At 41.7% G+C, this 21,907-nt stretch overlaps 1 protein-coding gene across 2 annotated transcripts in view; it reads right to left on the bottom strand.

The window, feature by feature from the left end:
- Auts2 (activator of transcription and developmental regulator AUTS2) overlaps positions 1 to 21,907 on the bottom strand; it is a 1,104,996-nt gene that overhangs the window by 603,306 nt on the left and 479,783 nt on the right. For both annotated transcript variants that reach the window (XM_052168633.1, XM_052168634.1), the window contains exons 3-4: positions 19,228 to 19,329; positions 66 to 101 (exon numbers count right to left, since the gene is read on the bottom strand). In XM_052168633.1, coding sequence (XP_052024593.1) covers positions 66 to 101; positions 19,228 to 19,329 — 138 coding nt within the window. The remainder of the gene's footprint in view (positions 1 to 65; positions 102 to 19,227; positions 19,330 to 21,907) is intronic.

Here is a 21,907-nt window from a genome sequence, read left to right as displayed (position 1 = left end):
GATTTGTTATAAGATCGAGCTGATGGTAAGAGGAGGCGTGCAGGTGGAAGTGGAGATGGACTTACGAAGTATCCTGTCCCCAAGCTGGAAGGAGCTGAACTCTGCAAAGGAAGCACAGGGACAGAGCAGAAACGTCAGTGGCCATCTTTAACACGTTCCCTTCCGCACAGCTCATTACCAGCCCTTTGTGAGGATTTCATCACACAGCATATGCCTGAGCATGAGACCCCCTTGTCATCTGGTGCTGATACACACACTGTGCGGCTTGATTTTCCCCTTTATATCTCTCAGCGACTCAGAGATGCTAACGTGCTATTTACTAGATTCTGAGCTTCTGCGGTGGACGTAATTGCCAATTTATTTGACAGGCAGCTGGGTAATGAATTAATGATGGCATTTCGCCCTGCACTGAGACTAAACAGGCACGAGGCAGCCTGCCTCCCCGACTCCCTGACATTCAAGGCCTGGGTCTCAAGCTATTTGGTTTTGTGGCCGCAGAGAGGCAGGCAAGAGGAAAAAAACCCAGACTGACTTGAAAATAAAAAGCCCAATGGGTTTGGATGACTTTTTGGTATATGACCTACTTGCCAGTTTATTCCCCGAAGGCTTCGGTTTAGCACACACTTGGCACTGTGCAAAAATTAGACATTTTGTAAACATAATTAGTTGACTAAAATGCAACGAATCCGTGAGCAGAGGGAAGCAGTTTTTCTCTCAATAATATCAATTCAGACTGCCACAGTTCTCACACAGTGAACCAACTGTAAAATCAATAATTCCAAACTGAACTCAGGGTATCAAGTGCTAAGAAAAAAAAAAGTCAGAGTATGAATACAAAATTCATTTGTATATGTTTTTATTACTATACATTTATGTATGTGTATACGTATGTATGTATGCATTTATTCCTATATTAGTTTATGTGTACTATGTGTGTACAGTTGCCCTAAGGAGAAAAGAACCTGTAAAGACAATTGTGGGCTCCTAAGGAGAATGCTAGGATCCAAACTTTTTGGGGAGTAGTAAGTACTCTCAACCAATGGGTCATCCCCCCATATCAAGACATGTTCTCATGCAGTCAAGGTTACCCCCAATTCCAAAGGAATGCATCACAACACTCATTTATGTAATGTTAGTAATCAAAATGAAGGGTTTTCTGTATGCTAGGAACCAACTAATCTATTTGACCAGCTCTCCACCCAGTTTTCAGATAAGGTCTCTGAAATCTAGGCTAGCCTCTGACTCTCTGTGTAGCTGAGGCCAGCCTTGATCCTCTTGAGTCCCTCTCCTGGGTGTTGGGAAGGCAGAAGTATAACACCGCCCCTGGTTTAAACAATGTCAGGGCCTCAGGCGAGCCAGGCAAGCCCTCTGCCTGTGAATCTGCAGGTCTAGGCCTGCATCACTTTTGTTTATATGCTTTCTCTAAAACCTGTCCTAAGAAATTGTTTTGTCATCCTCTTTGTGAGCAAGGGAGGCACTGAATAAGCTGGAAAGGAAAATAACCTGGAGCAGAGTCAGTCTTTAACTTCTAGTTCAGCAGCTCTGTGGCGGGGCTGCCAAACCTCCACAGTGAGAGGCCTGATCGCCACCCTGATTCAAGAGCCATCAACGTTCGCTGGTCTACTTCCACAGCCAAGCTCCTAGTCTTTAAACAACAGGCAGGAGGGGAACATGTGCCTATTCATCATGTCCTGCACACAAGATGCACTGCAGAATGCAGGTCGAAGTGATATATAAATACGTGGATGATTTGAGGGAGAAGACACTAAGGATAATTTGACATCTCTGTAACCACAACAGATAGGATTTCTGTTGACTGAACAGAGAAGGTGTGTGAGTGACTCTTCTTATTACTGTGGCCAGCCACCTGACAAAAATCAACTTAAAGTAGGGAGGATTTATTTTGGATCTCTGTTTGAGGATAAAGTTTATCATAGTGAGGCCAGCTTGTCAGAAGGCCCTAATCACACTGCATCAACAGTCTGGAAGTAGAGATTAAACAGGAAGTATAGGCAACCTATAAAACTCCAAGGCAGGCCCTTAGTGAGTCTCTTCCTTTAGAGCAACCTCCTAAAGGTTCTGTGATTGCCTACAACTGCACTATTAGCCTTAGACTAATTGTTCAAACACATGGGCCTGACCTAGAAGAAAAGTATACAACTGTCTGGCCATCTCTACATCAAACAAAAATAGCATGCTTCAGAGCATTCCTACAGAAAAAATTCCCCATCTTGTTCTTTCCTACAAGCTCAGAGGGCTAAAGCATAAGGTAAGTTATATTGGGTATGTGGTCTGTGCTTATAATAAACCTTGCTGAAAGGCTAAATAGCTCTATGTGGACTGGAGTTCAGTTCTCACCTCCCACATCAGGTGAGTTACAGGTTCAAAACCACCTGTAACTCAAGTTCTAGTGGATCCAATACCCCTTCTGGTTTCCCAGGGTACCTGTATACCTATCACACACACACACACACACACACACACACACACAGACTCACTCACATACACACACACCACAAAACAACCAACAAACAACAAAAACCTTTCTGTATTCTTGATTCTATAAGCAGGAAATGGAGAAAGCTTTCAATCCACTCACCGTAGTCATGGAGACTGCTTATAGCAGTGGCTGACCATGTGACAATGTCACCTAATTTCTGCACCCCTAGTCCTTGTTACAGCAGGCAAAGGTGGAAGACAAGTTAGCTTTCTACCAGCCCAGAGTCCTGCCTCTAGGAAACAAACTCATTGTAGGATGAATGACAGCGAAGCAGGGGGATTTGTTGATTTCATTCACCCTGCTTGCTGAAAATGTTTCATCCCAGAAGGAGAAGGATCACTCCAAACGGAGCTTCCCACCCCCTCCGCGCCTATCATCGTATTGTATACCAAAGCAAATTACATCCTTGAGGTCTAAGCAAGCTCTGATATGCTCATTTTGCATATATATTGTGCATTACTTGGGGAGCGGGTGGAGAGGAGGGCTTTGTTGTGCATGTTTGCTCTGGCCATTGTTTATGCAGGTCTGACTGAATGAGGGAACAGTGAGTATCATTTCAATTTCTGATGTCAACATCAAATTACTTATTTAATTTCATGCCTGGTGAAGCATTGTATAGCTACACGCGGAATCATTTCAGTTCATTTGTTATGCTGTGCTTTCGCAGCGATTGGCTTGCCTTCCAACTGACAGCTTTAATTACGACATGAATTTGATTGCACTGCTGAGGAATTAACATAATGCAACAAAGCATTTAAGCACCCTGCCTTATCACCCAGCTTCCGCACACATGGGTACACACACACACTGATAGACACAGAAAACAAGAGATGCTAGAATCTCCTGTCTATTAAAGGCATACTGGAATCTGCTTCAGTCTGTAGACACACACATGTACAATCTTAGCATCAGAGGCTATCCACAATTGAGAATGCATGGAGCATACCATTTCAATAATATTTTTATCATTTTGATTATGCATTTTTGTATTTATGAAAAGCAGAGCCTCTTGTATCCCAAGTTGACCTGGCAATTTTTGCTATAGCTGAGTACCTTAAAATTTCTTAAATTCTCTCTACCTAAGGAGAGGTATTCAGTGCCTATAGAGGACAGGAAAAGGCATCAGATTTATTGCAGCTAGAGTTACAGGTGGTTGTGAGCTACCTAACGGAGGTGCTGGGAATGTACCTGGGTGCTCTGCAAGGGTACCAAGTGCTCTTAACCACTGGGAGACATCTCAAAGCCGCCTAGAACTTCTTTTGCTCATTTGAGTATGTACATGCTTGCCCCTGTGTGTGTGTGTGTGTACATCAGAAGTGTACATGATGTAGGCACTGGAGAACCAAACCCAGGTCCCCATGCTTACATGAAAAACAATTTATGGTCTGAGCAATTTTTCAACCCATATTAACTTTAATTTGCACGCGCGCGCGCGCGCACACACACACACACACACACACACACACACACACACACCATGTCTGGTCCCCTCAGATACCAGAAGAGGGCATTAGATGCCCTGGAACTAGAGCTGCAGAAGGTTCTAAACCACCATGTGGGTGTTAGAAACTGAACCCAGGTCCTCTGTAAGTGCTCTTAACCACCGCTCTGGAGTTACCAAAGAGAAAGGAGCTTCACTTGGGGATGTGCCTCCATGGGATCCAGCTGTGGGGCATTTTCTCAATTAGCAATCAAGCAGGGAGGGCCCCTTGTGGGTGGTGCCATCTCTGGGCTGGTATTCTTGGGTTCTATGAGAGAGCAGCTTGAGCAAGCCAGGGGAAGCAAGCCAGTAAGAAACATCCCTCCATGGCCTCTGCATCAGCTCCTGCTTCCTGACCTGCTTGAGTTCCAGTCCTGACTTCCTTTAGTGATAAACAGCTGTGTGGAAGTGTAAGCTGAATAAACCCTTTCCTCCCCAACTTGCTTTAGTCATGATGTTTGTGCAGGAATAGAAACCCTGACTAAGACACCCTCTTTTTTTAAGGGATGAGGCCCCTGGCACTAAGCAATTGTGCTTTCTAGGCTGGATAGAAAACTTTCAGAAAACAACACCATCACCCTTTTTCAACCAAATATTAAGAGTTCACTTTGCCTCCCTCCCTTTTCCTCCACTGCCACATTTCTCCTCACCACATGACAGCCCCTGTTCATTGAAGCTGAAACATATGAACAAAAACAATGCCTAGCAGACAGACTTCTCTCTGTCCAATGCTATATTTGCAAGGTTCTGGCTGTAGTTACAGACAAACAGGGAGTAGAAGCTGGTACTGTTACTTTCCCAGGGAAAAGAAGATGATCCTGTGCTAAAGAATCTGTAACTCGTCAGGTCGATTTAGACGCAAAGGCCAGTACTCCCAGCACTCTGGAGACAGAAGCAGGTGGATCTCTGTGAATTCTAGGACAGCCAGGGATACATAAAGAGACTCTGTCTCAAAACCAAAAGAAAACAAAATATTCTCTGACTCCAAATGTTTGGACTTCCTGATTATGGAAGGCGAGAATATTACAGACCAGCTTCACGTCATAGTGGGATAATTTTAGTTCCTCAGAAAGCAACTCACTGTCAGTCTCTGTATGACCTAGCATCATTGTGTCCTTATGACTGTGGATACCTCCCAAGTGTATCCTTACCAAACTGTCAACTTCTCTCAATCAAAAAGCTAAGAACATTGCTGACTCCTCTAACTCTTTCCCCACACTTGCTGTAACCTGTGATCCACAGCAATGGATTCAGAATGTGCCTTCATTCATGGCTTTGTTCTTTAACTGCAAAATGTGTAACCGTGTTGGCACATGGTGTTGACAGTGTCCTGAACCTGTCCTCCTAGGACATGGACACTCATGTTTCACTGGAGAATAAAGACTCTCCCATTCCCTTAGGGGAAAGAGTTGTGTCTTTCTCCATCAACACTAACACATCTGTGTGAAGCTCTGCCTTCTTGCCACTGGCCATCTATGGTCAGTCTCAGTTCCAACATAAATCTTAGCTGAAATTATTTGAAAATATGAATCATTTTCCAAGTCAGAAATTACATAAGTGCCTCTCAAACTTCCAAACCACAGAAAACAATTGTGCTACAAAAAACGTTAGGAAATGCGGTTCCATGGCTTGAAATGTGCTGGGGTAATAGAAGGCTCTCTGCCTTAAGCTGTTGTAGGAGATCAGAAAGACACCAGCACTTAGAACAGGGCACATGTGCCAATACCCAACCCAACAACTCCACAGAAACATTCAATGATGTGAATTTTAGTTTTCTATTATTTCCCTAAGCAAGTTTTTATACCGATTTCTTTGCTCACATGTGTGTATCTACTTGTGTGGAGACATGGATGGGCCACAGCTTTGTGAAGAAAATAAGACCACTTTCAGGAGTACATTTTCCCCTTCCACCATGTGGGTTCTGGGAACTGAACTCAGCTAAACTCACATTTACTCTCTTCCCCAAGGTGATTTCTAATGACAAGAAGAAGGTAGCTACCTTTTTTTTTTTTTTTGGTCTGAAAATTCAAGAGACATTCTTGTTGGAATTCGACAGCAAAAGTTTCCAAGACCTGAGACAAAAAGCTGACTCTAACTCAGATTTGAAGAACTATGTCAGCCACTGTTAATAAAATATTTGAGGTAAGCCTGGGCTACACGATGTTGTAGTGATTATACAAAACTACTCACTGGGCAAAGCCATAACTACAAGTTCAGCTCTATTCCAATTGCAAGTATCACCACACCTGGGTTTGTTGAGGACCTTCCACAGAAGGATGCTCAAGAAGAGGCATGGGACCCACCATCACCAGGGTATTCAGGTGCTTCTCTCAGTTATTTGTGTGTAACTCTGCCCTAAGTGACTTCAGAGAAGTACATCAGCTGAGAAAGACTAGGGAGGAGAGTTCCATCTATGTGGCCTTGGAGTAGCCAGCATCCATGTTGGACACAGACCATCCAGTGTGGACACTTGATGTCCATCATAACCCCTTGTTCATTGCTCTGTAAGCAAGGTCAATAAACTCCTTGGTTCCCCAGAGAAAACTTGGGTGGTATTATATCTTGGTTTCTAGCTGGGACCTTTGGAGGAGAGACAGATTTGTTTTGGTTTGGTTTTTGATTTTTGTCTTCCCTAGAAAAGAAATTTTAGGAACAGAGGTAATGGCCTATGCCTATGACAATAGCACTTGAGACACATAGGTAGGCAGATCAATGGTTTAAGGCCAATTTGGTCTAAATACTGAGTTCTAGGCCAACCAAGTTAACACGGTAAGGCACTGTCTCTAAATAAATAAATAAATAAATAAATAAATAAATAAATAAATAAAGGAAAAACAAAACAAGAAAAGTCCTCCCTCATTAAAAAAAACAAAAAACAAAAAACAAAAAACCAGCCGGGCCGTGGTGGCGCACACCTTTAATCCCAGCACTTGGGAGGCAGAGGCAGGCGGATTTCTGAGTTCAAGGCCAGCCTGGTCTACAGAGTGAGTTCCAGGACAGCCGGGACTACACAGAGAAACTCTGTCTCGAAAAAACCAAAAAAAAAAAAAAAAAACCAAAAACAAAACAAAACACCTGTGTATTAAATAAATAATATGGGAAAAGGAAGGATAAAACAAGAAAAGTTCTCTCTCATCAAAAAAAAAAAAAAATCAGCTATGTATTTATATCCATAGAATGAAATGACAGATTTAAATTTCTTTTTCCTTTAAAGAAGGATCAGGTTTCCTTCACTTCAAAACCATGTGTGTGGCTCAGTTGGTAGAGTGCTAGCCTAGAATTCATGACACTACCCTCAGAAAATCAGTTACAAAAATCTAACATGGGCTATATAAGACCCTCTCAAAACAAAACCAAAACCAAAACAAACAACACCCTTTCGCAAACCAAAATGATCTCTGCAATATCTAATATATACATGTTTAGCGGGAAAAAAAAAAACAACAAAAACAAAAAAAGTCCACTCTTTAAATGAATAGAGCTTTGCTTTTATTTCTCTAAAATTCAGCGATTAATTCACATTTCCAATGAAGGGGGTAAAAGAGAAGACTGGGGTGGGGTTGGTGAGGAGAAGGAGGAGGGTCTTGTCATCCTGCTGGGTAGAGGAGGGTGGGAGAATCTGCTTTTCTGCTATCAGATCACGGTCACAGCTATATCTGCAAATTATCTTGTTACAACATTACTCTGAAAAGGACAGTCTCCTTAGGCCTCCTCAGGAGTGCAACCTGCCTCTGTCTCCAGCCACCCACAGGCCATGAGACAGTAACAGGACACACAGTTGAAGCACAGTTTCCAGGAGGGAGGAAGCTACCCTTAAGAGTACACCTTCATTAAAGACATCTTCTTGTCTCCTCTCTGCTTCTGCCCTGCCTTTTCCTACGTCCCTGTCACTAAGCAGCCTTCAAAGCTGCTCATTAAACTCATGAAGTTAACATTTCTGTTTTAACAGCTTACCGACAACAGGGGATTTCAAAATTGATTATCCAGACTGGCTTTAGCTCCACAGCTACTTTGACAATGCAACAAAATTGATTATCCATCTGTGGTGGTTTAAATGGGAAATATTCCCCCACAGGCGCTGGCACCCCAGGTGGTGGTGCTGTTTGGGGAGCTTTTTGAGGCATGGCTCTGTGAGGGAAGCACTGGCCATGGTCCTTGAGGGCCTCTTCCTAATTCCAGTTACTGAGTACTCAGACCCACTCCAAGTGCCACGCCTCCCCGACATGATGGATGGACTGCTATCCCTATGGAGTTGTAAGTCCACATAAACCCTTCATTCTATAAACTGCCGTGGTCATGGCATTTTATCACAACAACTGAAAATAACTAATACACCGTCTAAAATAGATTTGTGCCATCTAGTACAGATCCCCACAGAAGACAACACTACTTTTCAAGGTTCCCAATACAAGAAGAATTCATGCCCAGGTAAGAATGCACATTTAGCCTATGAGCACCTTTAATCTGAATACACACACACACACACACACACTTTACATATGGCATCCTGTCTTCTAAACCTAATGCTATGCTGTTATCTCCTGAGCATGAACAATGACCACAGCCAGGAAAGACATAAATATCAAAGTTCCATGGGAGGAGCACAAAGAAAGTTCATTCATAGATTTTTCTGTACGTTGAAGATCTGCTATTGTTATCTTTAAATAAAGGCATAAGGGGTATTTGTAGCACATGAGTATAGGTGCCTGAAGAGTTGGCAAGGCAACTCGGGGACCTCGGAGCCACCAGACGTGAGTGTTGGGGGCGTGGAGGGGGTCCTCTGGAAGAACAGAAAGGGCTCTTACATGTGCCTGTTTTTTAGGTTTGTGTGTTTTATTTTAATGTCAATGAAAACAACAGAAAGTCCACAGTTGGAGAGGAAATAAGATACAAACAGACCAAGGCACAGAAAATACTTTTACCAGGCAAAGTCCACTAAATATGGCACAACCGTATGGAACGCCGTTTCAGCCTAGCGAAGTCCCATGCCAAGTACTACACAAAGTGACCATGGTGGCAAATGGTGCTCGGGAACTGGAGGTGGGAAAACTGGAAGTTCAAGGCCGTCCTTCAATATAGGACAAGTTCAGGACTAGCCTGGACTACTCAGTCTCAAAAACTATGCATGGAGTAACAACCTGAACACATCTGCAGCCCCTGCCTGTTCTCCCCCCTCACAGTCTCATCCAAGCTCCCTTAGTCTTAGAGGTTTCTCCTGCATCCACTACCACCTTCATACAATAAGCAAAGGCAACATTTTAAGGTCCATGTAACCACTAACATTCAGGGCCACACTGTGTTTTGTAAAGCTACTCCGTTTTGGAATAATTGAACGTCAAGTATTCCTAAACATTGCTTTCCTGAAATGAAGTAAGCCAATCCTCTAGAGTCTGTCTCCCCACCACATAGCTCATCGAGATAGAAACACCAACTATGGACTATCCACAGACACATGTCACACCGCTGCAAGCTGTTAGACAGGATCTCCAATCTCACGTGGGCCAAAACTCTCCTTAGAGACCACGCCATGCGGCTATCTGCCTGTCTGTGATGTCATAAGTAAATCTCTTACCACCAAAACAACATGCTCTATGTCCCCCTTGTACCAAAAACTGAAAAGCTTTAAGCAATTATTTTCACATCTTAAAATGAGTTTTAAATAACAGGCTATCATGAGTTGAAAAGTATCTACCACTGTTCCCATACTCAATATTCATCCCAGAACTTCAGAATAGGACTTGGGATGATTAATTTCTGTGTCAAACCTGACCAGGTAATGAATGGGGGTGGGGAGGGGCCAGATATTTGATCAGACATTATTAAACTGCCAAGACGAGTTTCAGATTTAGATCTATAGAACGTTCAGGAAAGCAGACTGCATGTCCTAAGGTAGACGGACTGCATTCAGTTTAAGTACCTAGTCCTAAGGAAAATGCAGGCCTGACCCTGCAGGAAGGAAGGAATTCCTCTTGAATACATTTTAGCCAGGGTATATCATTTTCAATTGATTTCAGAAGTAAGGAAACTTTCTGAGTTTGACACATGCCAACTTTCCAAGGGCCCTGATCACCAGCTGTAGATCTTAAGGCTTCTCTATTTCTATTTTTTGAGTAAACTTATTCTGTATGAGAAAAAAAAAATGTTTGCTGGTACCAGTCTTGTTGCATCTGAGTCTCTAGGGGAATGCCAATTAATAAATGATCCTCTCTGAATACAGGATCTCTGTGCTATTTGTAACAGATGCTTATGATCTGTTATCCCAGGATTTGTTCCATTTACTTAAATTTTCAAGTTCGACCCCAAGTTTTGACAACTTCCTCAATTATAAAATTTTGTATAAATCAGAAGCAATATTTCCCCCTTGAATAATTCCTCATGAATATTTATATATTCAGTTATTTCCGTTAACTTTCTCCTTGGTGACTAATCTAAATAAGTTATGATGTCTCCTTGATGGACATCCCCACTGGCCACATGGTTGGGGGAATACTTAATATAGAAAACCCAAGCCCACTGGGTTGGTTAAGCTTTACCCATGGGTCAAATCTTCTGACTACATCAATTTTGAGTTTGTTTAGTTGCTTTTTTCCCCCTTATTCTTTTTTGCCTACTGAATTTAAAACAAAAAACAAAAAAAAAAAAAAACGGCAAAGCTAGAACAATAGGATGATGTCTTCATAAGCATCCCTTGAGGCCAAGTTTCCATTGTCTAAGTATCTACCAATACCACCATATGACTGTGAAAGACTGGAGGGAATTTTTATCTCATTTAAAAACTCTGTAGTGAGTATTGCTGACTAATAGGGACCAAATATACTCCACGACTAATGATACTAGAAAGAAAAACAAAAAAGAACAATATGCAAGGAGCTGTTTTTGGAGAGGGGCACAACCAGGCAACAGGTGTGTAACAGACATTATCTGAGAGAAGAAAGGTTAAGTTCCACTGGGGTCTAGGAGCGTGGCTCAGTGGGGAGAATGTCTGTCTATCATAAACAAAGCTCTGAGTTCCAACAAACACAGTATAAACCAGCCATGAAGACACAACACTGGTATCATAGAACTGGGGATGTAGAAGAAGGAAGATCAGGAGTTCAAGGTCATCCTTGGCTAGCCTGGGCTTTAAAGAACAATCCTCCCAGATAGTGCAGACGTTTCTACATGCACTACTGGGTGACCCAGTTGGAGCCCACGAGGGTACCAGAGTTGAGAAGATAGAGGTAATAATGTGAGAAAACAAGATGGTTGGAGTTCATAATCTGAAGATGGAAGAGGAGAAAAGTTCACAGGAATAGATGTAGCCAGCCTTTTGACACCACCCTGGAAGTTCCTGTTCAAGAAACATGAAACTGAGTTAAAGACACACACACACACACACACACACACACACACACACACACACACACACACACGCTTTAAATTAAAACTTTAAAATGGATTTTGTGTAGAGCTATTTTCATAGCATTCCACTTCCAAACATTGTCTACAGAACACAGACTGAGTACACCAGTGTGGAGGTCTCCCTATGTAACATATGTGGAGATTATTACTCTAGATGAGTTAATCAGCCTCCAGGAAGCATCAAGAATGGCTTCCCAGCACAGCCAGGTAGGAAATCCCCCACATTCCAATCAACTCGAGGGGAAAATCCTTTCACTCTAACATGATATAGTCAGCACATTCTCTCTGAAGAGAATTACCTGTGGACCCGCTTCTGGTGCCACACAGAAAGCCCAGAAGGAAAGCTCATAAGGATGAAACTATTTTAAAGTTACAACAGTGGTCAGAATAAGGTCCTATGGAAATAAAAGGGAAGATGCCGTACCTTCGAGAAATAATGGATTCTACTTCACGTTCAACTAAAATGATTGCCAGGAGTGGAGTGACAGCTCAGTGTGCAGAAATAATTACTACACTGGCAGATGATTCAAGTTCAGTTTCCAGGGGCTCATGACTGCTTTTAATTCCAGTTCCTGGGGGTTCTGACACCTTCTTTTGCACCTCTTGGGTCACATATTATACGCGCGCACGCGTGCGCGCACACACACACACAAAGAGAGACAGAGAGACAAAGATGGAGGGAGGGAGGGAAAGGGGGGAAGAATTTTTTAACTCACAGGAATGCAAAGAAGCAGAAAAGCATGACCATACAAGAAAAAGTAATAACAACAACAGACATAAGTAGCAGACAGAATAATACAAGTTTTGTTTCCTATCCATTTATAAAAAAAACTCAGAATAAACAAAATACAAGATATTTTGAAATTCAAAAGCCAAAAACAGTATTATTTTTTTTTCTTCAAAAACTGCACAGTGCTTGGAATGAGACTCCAAGCCAGGCAAGCTCTCTACCACAGAGCTACATCCCTAGCTTTTGTAAATTTTATTTTGAGACAAGAACTTGCCAAATTCCCAAGCTAGTCTTGAACTTGAAATCTTCCCATCTGGGCTTCTAAACTGCTGGGGTACAGGTGCGTCTAATTGCCTCAGGGGGACTTTGACTTCCTGTCCTGCCTCAGCTCCTGGTGTAGCTAGGATTGTAGATGTAAGCTGCTTCACTCAGCTAACCATTCATTTGCTTTTGGTCCTTTAATGCCAGTTAGCAATTAGCAAACAAAAAAACCGTGACATCTTATTCTGCTAAACGTTGACACCATATTAAGAGGAATTCTGTTGTCAGGTTGCCTTGCAAATGAGATTGCTGTTTTGAGAAGGACCTTACGCTGGCCTTGAACTGATGATCCTCCTACCTAAATATCCCAGATCTTGGTATTACAGGAATGTGCCCATGCTGTTTTTAAAGTATATCCATTTTGTATTAAATATGTATCTGGGGTATATCTTTTTTTCTCCCTAACTTGGCACAAGCCAGAGTCATCTAGAAAGAAAGAACATAAACTGAATTTCTACTAAAAAATGGAAAGGTTATGGGAGCATTTTTCTTCCTGATAATTTATATAAGAGGTCCTGGCTCACGGTAGGCAGGACCACTCCTAGACAGAAGATCCTGGGCTATATAAGAAAACAGGCTGGACAAGCCATAGGAGCAAGAACCAATAAGCAGTATTGTTCCTTGGCCTCTGCTTCAGCTCCTGCCTTCAGTTCCTGCCCTGAGTGTCCCTTCACGAAGCTATACACTTCAAGTCGAAATAAACCCTTTGATTCCAAAGTTGCTTATGGTCATGGTATTTTATCACAGCAACAGAAAGAGAATATTACAATGTTAATATGCTTCTTATGGCTGCCTATATTTCTTTGCATACATATATACCACATATTTCTTCAGTTTATTCTTTGATGGACACATTGTTTTACTGTTTGGCTTCTATACATACAAAGTCTCAGAACTCAACACAGTGTCTCTTTTCATTTTCTTAAGTAGACAGTGAAAAACAGATCAACTGGCCCATAGGGCAACTTTACCTTTTAACCTGCAGAGGAACCTCCGAGCTGGTTTCTTCAATGGCCATATGATTTTATACTCTTGTCAGAAACATACTTGTTTTTCAGCTCCTCCATGCAACTGACACTTATCATTTATTTATTTTTGCTTTATTATAACAGTTCTAGTAGGAGTAAATTGATTCTCATTTCAGGTTTTTAAAAAGATTTTATTTTTACTTTTATTTATGTGTATGTTCAGGGGTATATGTAGATGAGGGCAGGTGCCCTCTGGGTCAAAGAAGGGCGCTATATCGCCTGGAGCTGAAGTGAAGGTGGTAGTGAATACACCAGAGGGTGCTGTGAATCGAACGTGGTCCTCTGCAAGAGCAGTCTACTCTTCTTAGCCACTGAGCTCTATCTCCAAGCCCCTCAGTTTGGTTGGGATTTGCACCTCTAATGACTAAGGACAAAGGACTTTGGGAATCTTCTCACACTGTTAGGAGCTCTTTGGAATTCTCTTCTGCAGCCAAAGCTGTTCAAGATCCCAGCATCATCTTGAAATAGGCTGTCCTCTTACTGTTGAAATACTCTGCATACTCTAGATAATAAACACCTATGAGTTATGTGATTTTCACGTATTTTCCCTACTTATTTTCTTTTCCATTTCAAGATCAATCCTCCTGAGGTACAAAAGTCCAATTAACTATTTGCCTCTTGCTGCTCACGCATTTGGCATGATGCTTTTAACAACCCAGTGAGGAATCATATAGCTCATGAAGATTTATCTGTTTTCATCTGTGCATTTCACGGTTTTAGCTTCAAGGTTTGTATTAGCTGACCGTGTTGAGGTCACGTTTGGCCATTTGTGGAGAGGTTGGAATTCATTTCTACAAAAGTGAAAACAGTTGAAAGGGCAGAAGGACCCAATCTTCAAGAAATCAGAGATGATGCTGAAGTACAAGGGCTCCATCCTCTAAGCCAGACCAGTCTCAACCTCTGAGTCTCATTCACAGGGATCACATATCAAATGCACTACATAGCAGATATTTACATTACAATTCATAGCAGTAGCAAAATTAGTTATGAAATAGCAACAAAAATAATTTTAAGACTGGAGGTCACCATACCATAAGGTGTTAAAGGGTCTCAGGGTTAGGAAGATTGAGAACCACTACCCTAAATGCCATAACTAAAGTCTGACTAGGTAACCCTAGAATACTTCCAAAATCAAATGACCTCACACTAAATGCATGACAAGGTGATCATGGGAAGAAACACCTGCCAATAATCCCAGAACATGGAGGGCTAAGGCAGGAGAATAAGTGGCCATGCTTGGCTAACAGCAAGTTTCGTGCCAGGCCAGAATACAAAACACAAACACCAAAAACAAAACAAAACACAAATAAATCATGCCAAATAATCTCTAAAGGGCTAATTAATACATTAAGTACTTATGATTTTGTGATTGTATAATTCTATCATAAAACTAATGAAACCAATCTTCCCCCCCCCAAAAAAAACCTAAAAAGAAAAAAAAAAAACCCTATCATTTGCCAGACAGTGGTGGCGCACTCCTTTAATCCCAGTACTCTGGGAGGCAGAGGCAGGCAGAATTCTGAGTTCGAGGCCAGCCTGGTCTACAGAGTGTGTTCTAGGACAGCCAGGGTTATACAGAGTAACCCTGTCTCGGGAAAGAAAAAAAAAAAAAACAAAAACAAAAACAAAAGAAAAACAAAAAACCCTATCATTCTTACACACAGAATTATATTCATAGGTAAAGACAGTACCCTTTAATAACATATTAAAAATACTGTAAAAATAATAACTTTGCTTAATCCCATTATATCTTCTAAGAATAGAAAGTTCTACACACCAAACAACAAATTTTCCTTAGAAGTATAAAAACAAAGTCATGCCTTGGTGCTGTCTACTTTGTTTGATACAGGGAATTGTACCATTATCATATAATCATATCAAGTATCAGTGTAACACAATATTATCACATGCTATTTGTCAGGGTGACATATTTAATTATATGGAATGGGGCTGGGTAATGTATTATGATACAAAATTGATCAGAACACTACATAATAATCACCATATGGATCAGAGCAATCTGCTTGGTCATTAAGAAGTAGAACTCTTTGCAAGGATTAGAAGGATGGGGAGGCGTGGCCTTCTTGGAGGAAGTGTGTCACCAAGGGCGGGTTGAGGTGTCAATGGGCTAGAGCATGCTCGGTGCCTCTGTGCCACTCTGTCTACTCTGTCTCTCTGATTGTGGGTCAGCACATAGCTCTCAGTTCCTTCTGTAACAGCATGCCTGCCTGGCCCCATGATAACCATGCCTCTAAATCCATAAGCAAGACCTTACTTGAAGGCTTCTTTTATACGTGTTGCCTTGGTTATTATGTCTTTCAACAGCAACAGAACATTGACCAAGCCAGCCAGAATAATAAAGTATTATTTTATGAAAAGTAAAAGGGTAATGCAGTATCATTAAATGGAATGATGTGATGTAATATACTATCAAATGGAATGAGTCAGGATAACACGATATTATATGGAATGGTCTAAGTAATACATTGTCATTTGGTATGATGCACTTATCTGCAGTCTTTGTTTTAGTGAATATTTCTAAGTAAAAACACTATGAAGTGTAGAATCATAACATATATGTACCTAAAATAATATACAAACATATATACATACATACATACATACACACACATGTACAAACACAAACACACACACCACACCACAAATATATATGAGTTGCTGAGCCGGCTTAGGTGCTTGCTGCCACACCTGAGGACCTCCATACTATTCCTGAGACCCATATGGTGAAAGGACAGAACCAATTCTACCAAGTTGTCCTTCTGCCTCTACACACACACAGGCCATATCATATGCAACCTGATATATGCATGAGTACTTTGACACATAGAATGTAATAAAAATTATTCTCTCTCTGTGTGTATATATATACATACATATGCATACATATATATACATACATACATATACATATATATGATTAGTCCCTGCTTATAACATTTAAAGCTCAAAGTATAATTTCTTGTTTTCCTTTAACAAAAATCAGTAGTATTTTCTCTACAACACACCTAGCCTTGTTCATGACAATGACTGCTGCCTTAGTGTGGATGAGGAGAGGAGACCTCAACTTGGTAAAGGGCTGTTTATACAGTTAACATTCATCACAGCTTTCCAGTGCAGCTTTGTAATGCATGAGAATGGAAACACTGTGAACCTAGTTTTTCCAGACACCTTGAGCACAGGGGCAAAGATGGGTCCCTCAGTAACAGGAATGGTGCTAACAGGACAAAGAACCAAAGAACAATCAATAAAACAGATCCTGGGGGACCAGAAGGGTACAAAGCAGGGTAGAAGGATTTCGGGGTTGGGGGTGGGGTGGGGTGGGGGGAGAAGCACGGTTACTATATTAGCCTCAAACTACAGAAGGTTTGGGAGCTATACCCACTTCCTTTGAAATGTAAACATCAGCTTTGTCATTCCTGAGACTGTAAATCAGCATAGGGAAAGGTATCTGGGCTTTGTTCCTTCTCTAGCCCTGGGAATCTAAGCTACCCAGAAGGAAATGGCAAGGGCTATTATATCTACTCCCCCTTCCCAGAAGCCTCCTCTTGGTAGTTCTTCTGCCTGACTAGTTTTCTCAGTAAGGACTCAAAACTCAAAAAGGATCTTTTTTTTTTTTTTTTTAATTTTACTTTTCGACATTCCTCTTTTGGGTACTGGCCAAAGGCTACGTGCACTTTCCCTGGGGTCCTGGGCTTTTTTACTTTCTCTGAAGCCTCTCTCTCCTTTATCCAAGTGGCTGCTTACAAACCGCATAACTTTTGTCTTCCCTACCCCTTCCCTCCTCCTGGCTGCATAAAGGCCCATCTGGCAGGAATCAATATATCCTAATGAGACACTTGTGTTCCCCTCTTTGGCCATCAGACTATTGAAGGAATGACCCCAAAGGACTAAAATTTCACTTCTGGGGCTATAAAAGCCTACACAGACTGCAGGGCAGCTAGAGGAGGAACTTGCTTGCTTGAGGAGAGATTGACAAGTGACCTTTCAGGGGAGACCAAGAGCACAGAGGAGACTACACCAGGCTAGACTGCTTATTATCCATATTCCTTTCCTTCTACCTACACCATATCTTCAAGGACTTGGAGGTATTACCGGATCCCTTTACCCTTCTTCTCAATGTGGCTGCAAGGAATACATCTTATTACTATTTTCATTATTAATTTGCCTCTTTTTAATTGGCTTCACTGAGGATAGGTGAGTGAACCTGGCTTGTTAGGGTTCAGGCCTTCACCCCTAAGTCTGGTTATAGCAGCTATATAAATTTACATCTTGTCTCCTGTGTTGTTTTTCCTCTTAAAAGCTAATAAAACTGTCTGTAAGATGTCTTTTGATTCCTGGCTAACTTCTTTTATTAAAAAAATGATGACCCCAAAAAGAGAACCTTAGTTTCCTTGGTAACATGGGACTATTGGGGGTTGCTGGGAGAAATCTGGTCTGCAGGTATATAGAGGGCAGGTCTAGAGGAAGACAGACCTTGGTGACTTTTTTTTTTTTAAATCAGGTTTTCAAATTAGAAATCTGCTAGGAAATTTATTAATAATTCCCTCTCTTGCCAAGTACCTGCCTGGACAGACATCCCATCTTAAAAGAAGAAAACCAACAGAGTTGGATTGTTACCAGATTCCAAGATGTAAATTACTAAGGATTCCAAGATGTAAATTACTAAGGATTCCAAGATGTAAATTACTAAGGGCCCTAGCATGGCATCATGATGTGATCTTGTAGGTACAGCACTGCCTGACTGCTATTCTGATAAAAGTTATTACCAGTTCTTTGGTTTTTATTTATTTGGTATATTTATTTAGTCTGGGTGAGTGAGCTGGACAAAATATGCATAGGTAGAAGACAGACATAGTAGTGCTTGAATTTCAAGAGTTGGTTCTTCTACCCTGTTGGTTCTGGGAAGCAAACTCATTTTGTAACAGCAAGTGCTCTTACTACTGAGCCATTTCACTGGCCCATCTCCTGTTCCTTAGGGAAAAGATAGTCCCAGCTCCATTATACTTTTCTCCATACTGCTATAGTTTGTATAGTGTCGTTACACGACTGCACACACCTGTGTACGTTCTCAGCTGTGGGAGGACATATGAGGACATGTGAGTGTAGATATTGAAGCCAGCGTTGACACTAGTGGTCTTCCTCAATCGCTTGCCTATTCAGTGATTTTTCTCTTGTATGTATGGGTCTTTCACCTGCATATATAGCCCATGGAAGCAAAGTGCTCTCCAACAGTAGTTTCGATGATGTTTGACCTGTCCTGTGGGTGCTACGAGTCAGACATAGGTCCTCTGGAAAATCAGTCAGTGATTCACTGAGTCATCTTTCCCACTCCAAATCTCCATTCGCTGAGGCAAAGTTTCTCAACTAAGCTCTGAGTTGCCTGTTGTGGCTACTTGACTGAGTCACTTTGTTGCAAGGATTCATTATCTATAACCCCATAATGCCCTAAGGTTACAGGTAGGATCCTATGCCCACCTGGCATTTACTTGGGTCCTTGGGAATCTGAACTCTGGTTTCCAGCTTTACAAGTTTACCCACTTCTCCATCACTGAAACCCCATAATTTGTTAAAATACATTTAAGATCAACCTACATGTTGGGAAGACAGAAAGGCACACAAACACATACACCAAGAAAGCATGTTTAACATGGCTACCGCAGTGAGCCATCTGTGGGGAAGGTACGAGCCTTGCACCACAAGGGCTGCAGATGTGGTCCAGGAGCTGTCCAATGCATTTTAAACTTACATCGCTGAGCCTCTCCCGAGAGCTGCTCCGCTGGAAACCTTTGGATTCTCCGCTAGCGCTTTCGCTGTCACTGTCCCTGCAGCTGTTCTGTCCTGGCTTGAGCTGAAGGTAACAGAGAAAAGCAAAACAGGAGAGAGTCAGAGGGATGTTCACACATACATTCCTTGGATCGTGCGCTTTGAGCCCCAGGCAATGCCAATCTAACATTCTATTAAGTTGAAACTTATTATAAAAAGTTGTCCTCTGTGTGTGTGTGTGTATGCACGTGTGTTTATGTGTGTATGTATGTATGTATAAGTGTGTGAATGTATATGGGTATGCACGTTTGTGTGGTATGCATGTTTGTGTGGTATGCATGTGTATGTATGGATATGTCTATGTTGTATGCATGTGTGTGTGCATGTGTAAGTGTTTGTGTGTGTGTATGAGTGTGTATGTGTATAAGTGTATGTGTGGGTATGTATGTATACTATGGAGGTGTATGGAGACCAGAAAAGGCACTGGATACCCTGCAGATGGAGTTGCTGTGACCTCCCCAATGTGAGTGCTGAGAACCAAACCCGGGTCTTCTACTAGAACAGCACAGATTCTTAACAACCTCTTCAGACCCATGCTTGTTTCTCTGTTTTTCTTACACAAGGTATCAGGTAGCCCAGAATAAGTGAAATTTACTATGTAACCCAGGGTGATTTAAACTTCTGATCCTTCCATCTCTACTCCCCTTCTTTAACATCTTTTGATAGATTGAATGATTGATTGATTGATTTTGTCTTTGACACAGGGTTTCATGTGGCTGAATGACCTGGAACTCATCATGTATCTGAGCATGACTATCAACTTCTGACCTTCCATTGTCCATCTACTGACTACTTGAGTTATAAGCATCAAGAATTATCACACCCGGGTTATGCAGTGCTAGGGATTGAGCACAGGGCTTTTGTGCATACTTGCTATCAAGTCATCCATATTCCTAGTCTTGTGGCATAATGGATGACCCAGCCTTCAGACCTCGCTTGGGTTCATCTCATCCACAGAGGCTGTATCACCCAACTCCAGAACTGAGCATTCTTTCTTTCCACCTCTCAATAAAGCTGTTTTTTAATTACTTTAATCTAAAGTCCCCCATTTCCATGAAATCTTCTGTAATAGAGCTTACAAAAATAGTGCTGATTTTACTTTCTATCCCTCTGAACCCTTTAAGGTCTGAGTTTTCTCCTACATTACTATGAAATTGACTAACCTGGGGCAGATGGGAAGCAGAGTGAGCCTTTTCTTATCGTTGTGTTATATAGGTCACAATAGTGTCTTCTCAAATGTCTGCTTTCTTCCTCTTTGTAAAGCAAAGACTTGGGGGTTGGGTGAACAATAATATTACACCATTGAATGTGAGATGTTATCAAAGAGTTTTATTTCCAGCCCTATTAATTATAATACATTAAAAACTTATTATGTTTATTTATTTCTGTATGTGCACATTAGGGAGAGGTACACATGCCTCAGAGGCCAGAGAATAACTTGTGGGAGTCAGTTCTCTCCATCAACATGTGGCTCCCAGGAATGAAACCCAGGTCTTCAGGCTTGGAGTAAACTGCCTTTATCAGCTGACTCCTCTCACCCACTATAATTTTCAAGTGCAAGAAAGCAGTGCCGTTACAACAGTCAAACCTACACCAAGAACTTATTCTCTGATTCATAAGCAGCAACTTATCACTGACTGTCAATATAGTTCAATCATGGAATAATTTTGCAAAACTCTGGATTTGATCCTTTGCACTTCAGAAACCCTGCATGGTAACACACATACCTGTAATCACAGTGCTGGGAAGCAGAGGCAGGGCTATGCAAGGTCATCCTTGCTACATAGTGAGTTCAAGGGCAGCCTGGCATACGTGAGGCCCTGTCTCATAAACAAGACAAGATGTATTATTGAACTAAATCCTCATATGGACAGGCAGAACCATTTCCAATCAGGGATGAGAAACAGGAAACAATGAACTTACCTAGGATCCAAACCCATGATTCTATTGCTGATTGCTAACTGGTTTAATATTAAATGCCTAGTTAGAGGTGCACAGAAAACCCGCAAGTCACAATTCTGCAGTGTCTTAACATTCCCTTTGTATTTTAGTCTGCACTGATGGCTGACCAACTCCCAGAACCCACACGGTAGAAAGACAGAACCTATTCCTGCCAACTGTACACAGTTGTGCGCGCGCGCGCGCGCGCACACACACACACACACACACACACACACACGTACTCACAAATAAGGAAGTGTAATTTAAAATTGAAATTGAAATCAAGGGATATTTCTAATACGCATCCATGTTTCTTCATGAAAGGGGAATGATTTTATAACAAGGCCCACAACAGACTTCAAAGGCTCCGATGTCAATTATCTGACTAAATGTTGATCTGGGCTGAGGGCAGAACCTAAGGAAGAAGGCCAGGAATCAGCTTGCTTGCATTCCCAAGGCCCTGACGGCAAACACACTTAAGTGAATTCTGTTTTGAGAAGCGTACATAAAATCCACCCTTCCTGTGCTACCCCTTTTTTCCTCCAAAGCCCGGCTCAAGTTTAAAGGAAACTTAGGATTTTAAGCTGTCAGCCAGCTCAATATTTCAAAGACACGGACTGACTACCCTAAGCGCTAAAGCTAAACCACAAGATTTCAGTGAA

This window comes from Apodemus sylvaticus, chromosome 22 (genome assembly GCF_947179515.1).
Source record: "Apodemus sylvaticus chromosome 22, mApoSyl1.1, whole genome shotgun sequence".
In the NCBI taxonomy this organism is placed as follows: domain Eukaryota; kingdom Metazoa; phylum Chordata; class Mammalia; order Rodentia; family Muridae; genus Apodemus; species Apodemus sylvaticus.
The sequence above is the reverse complement of the archived record's forward strand: the minus strand, read 5'-3'. Positions and strand labels throughout refer to the sequence as shown.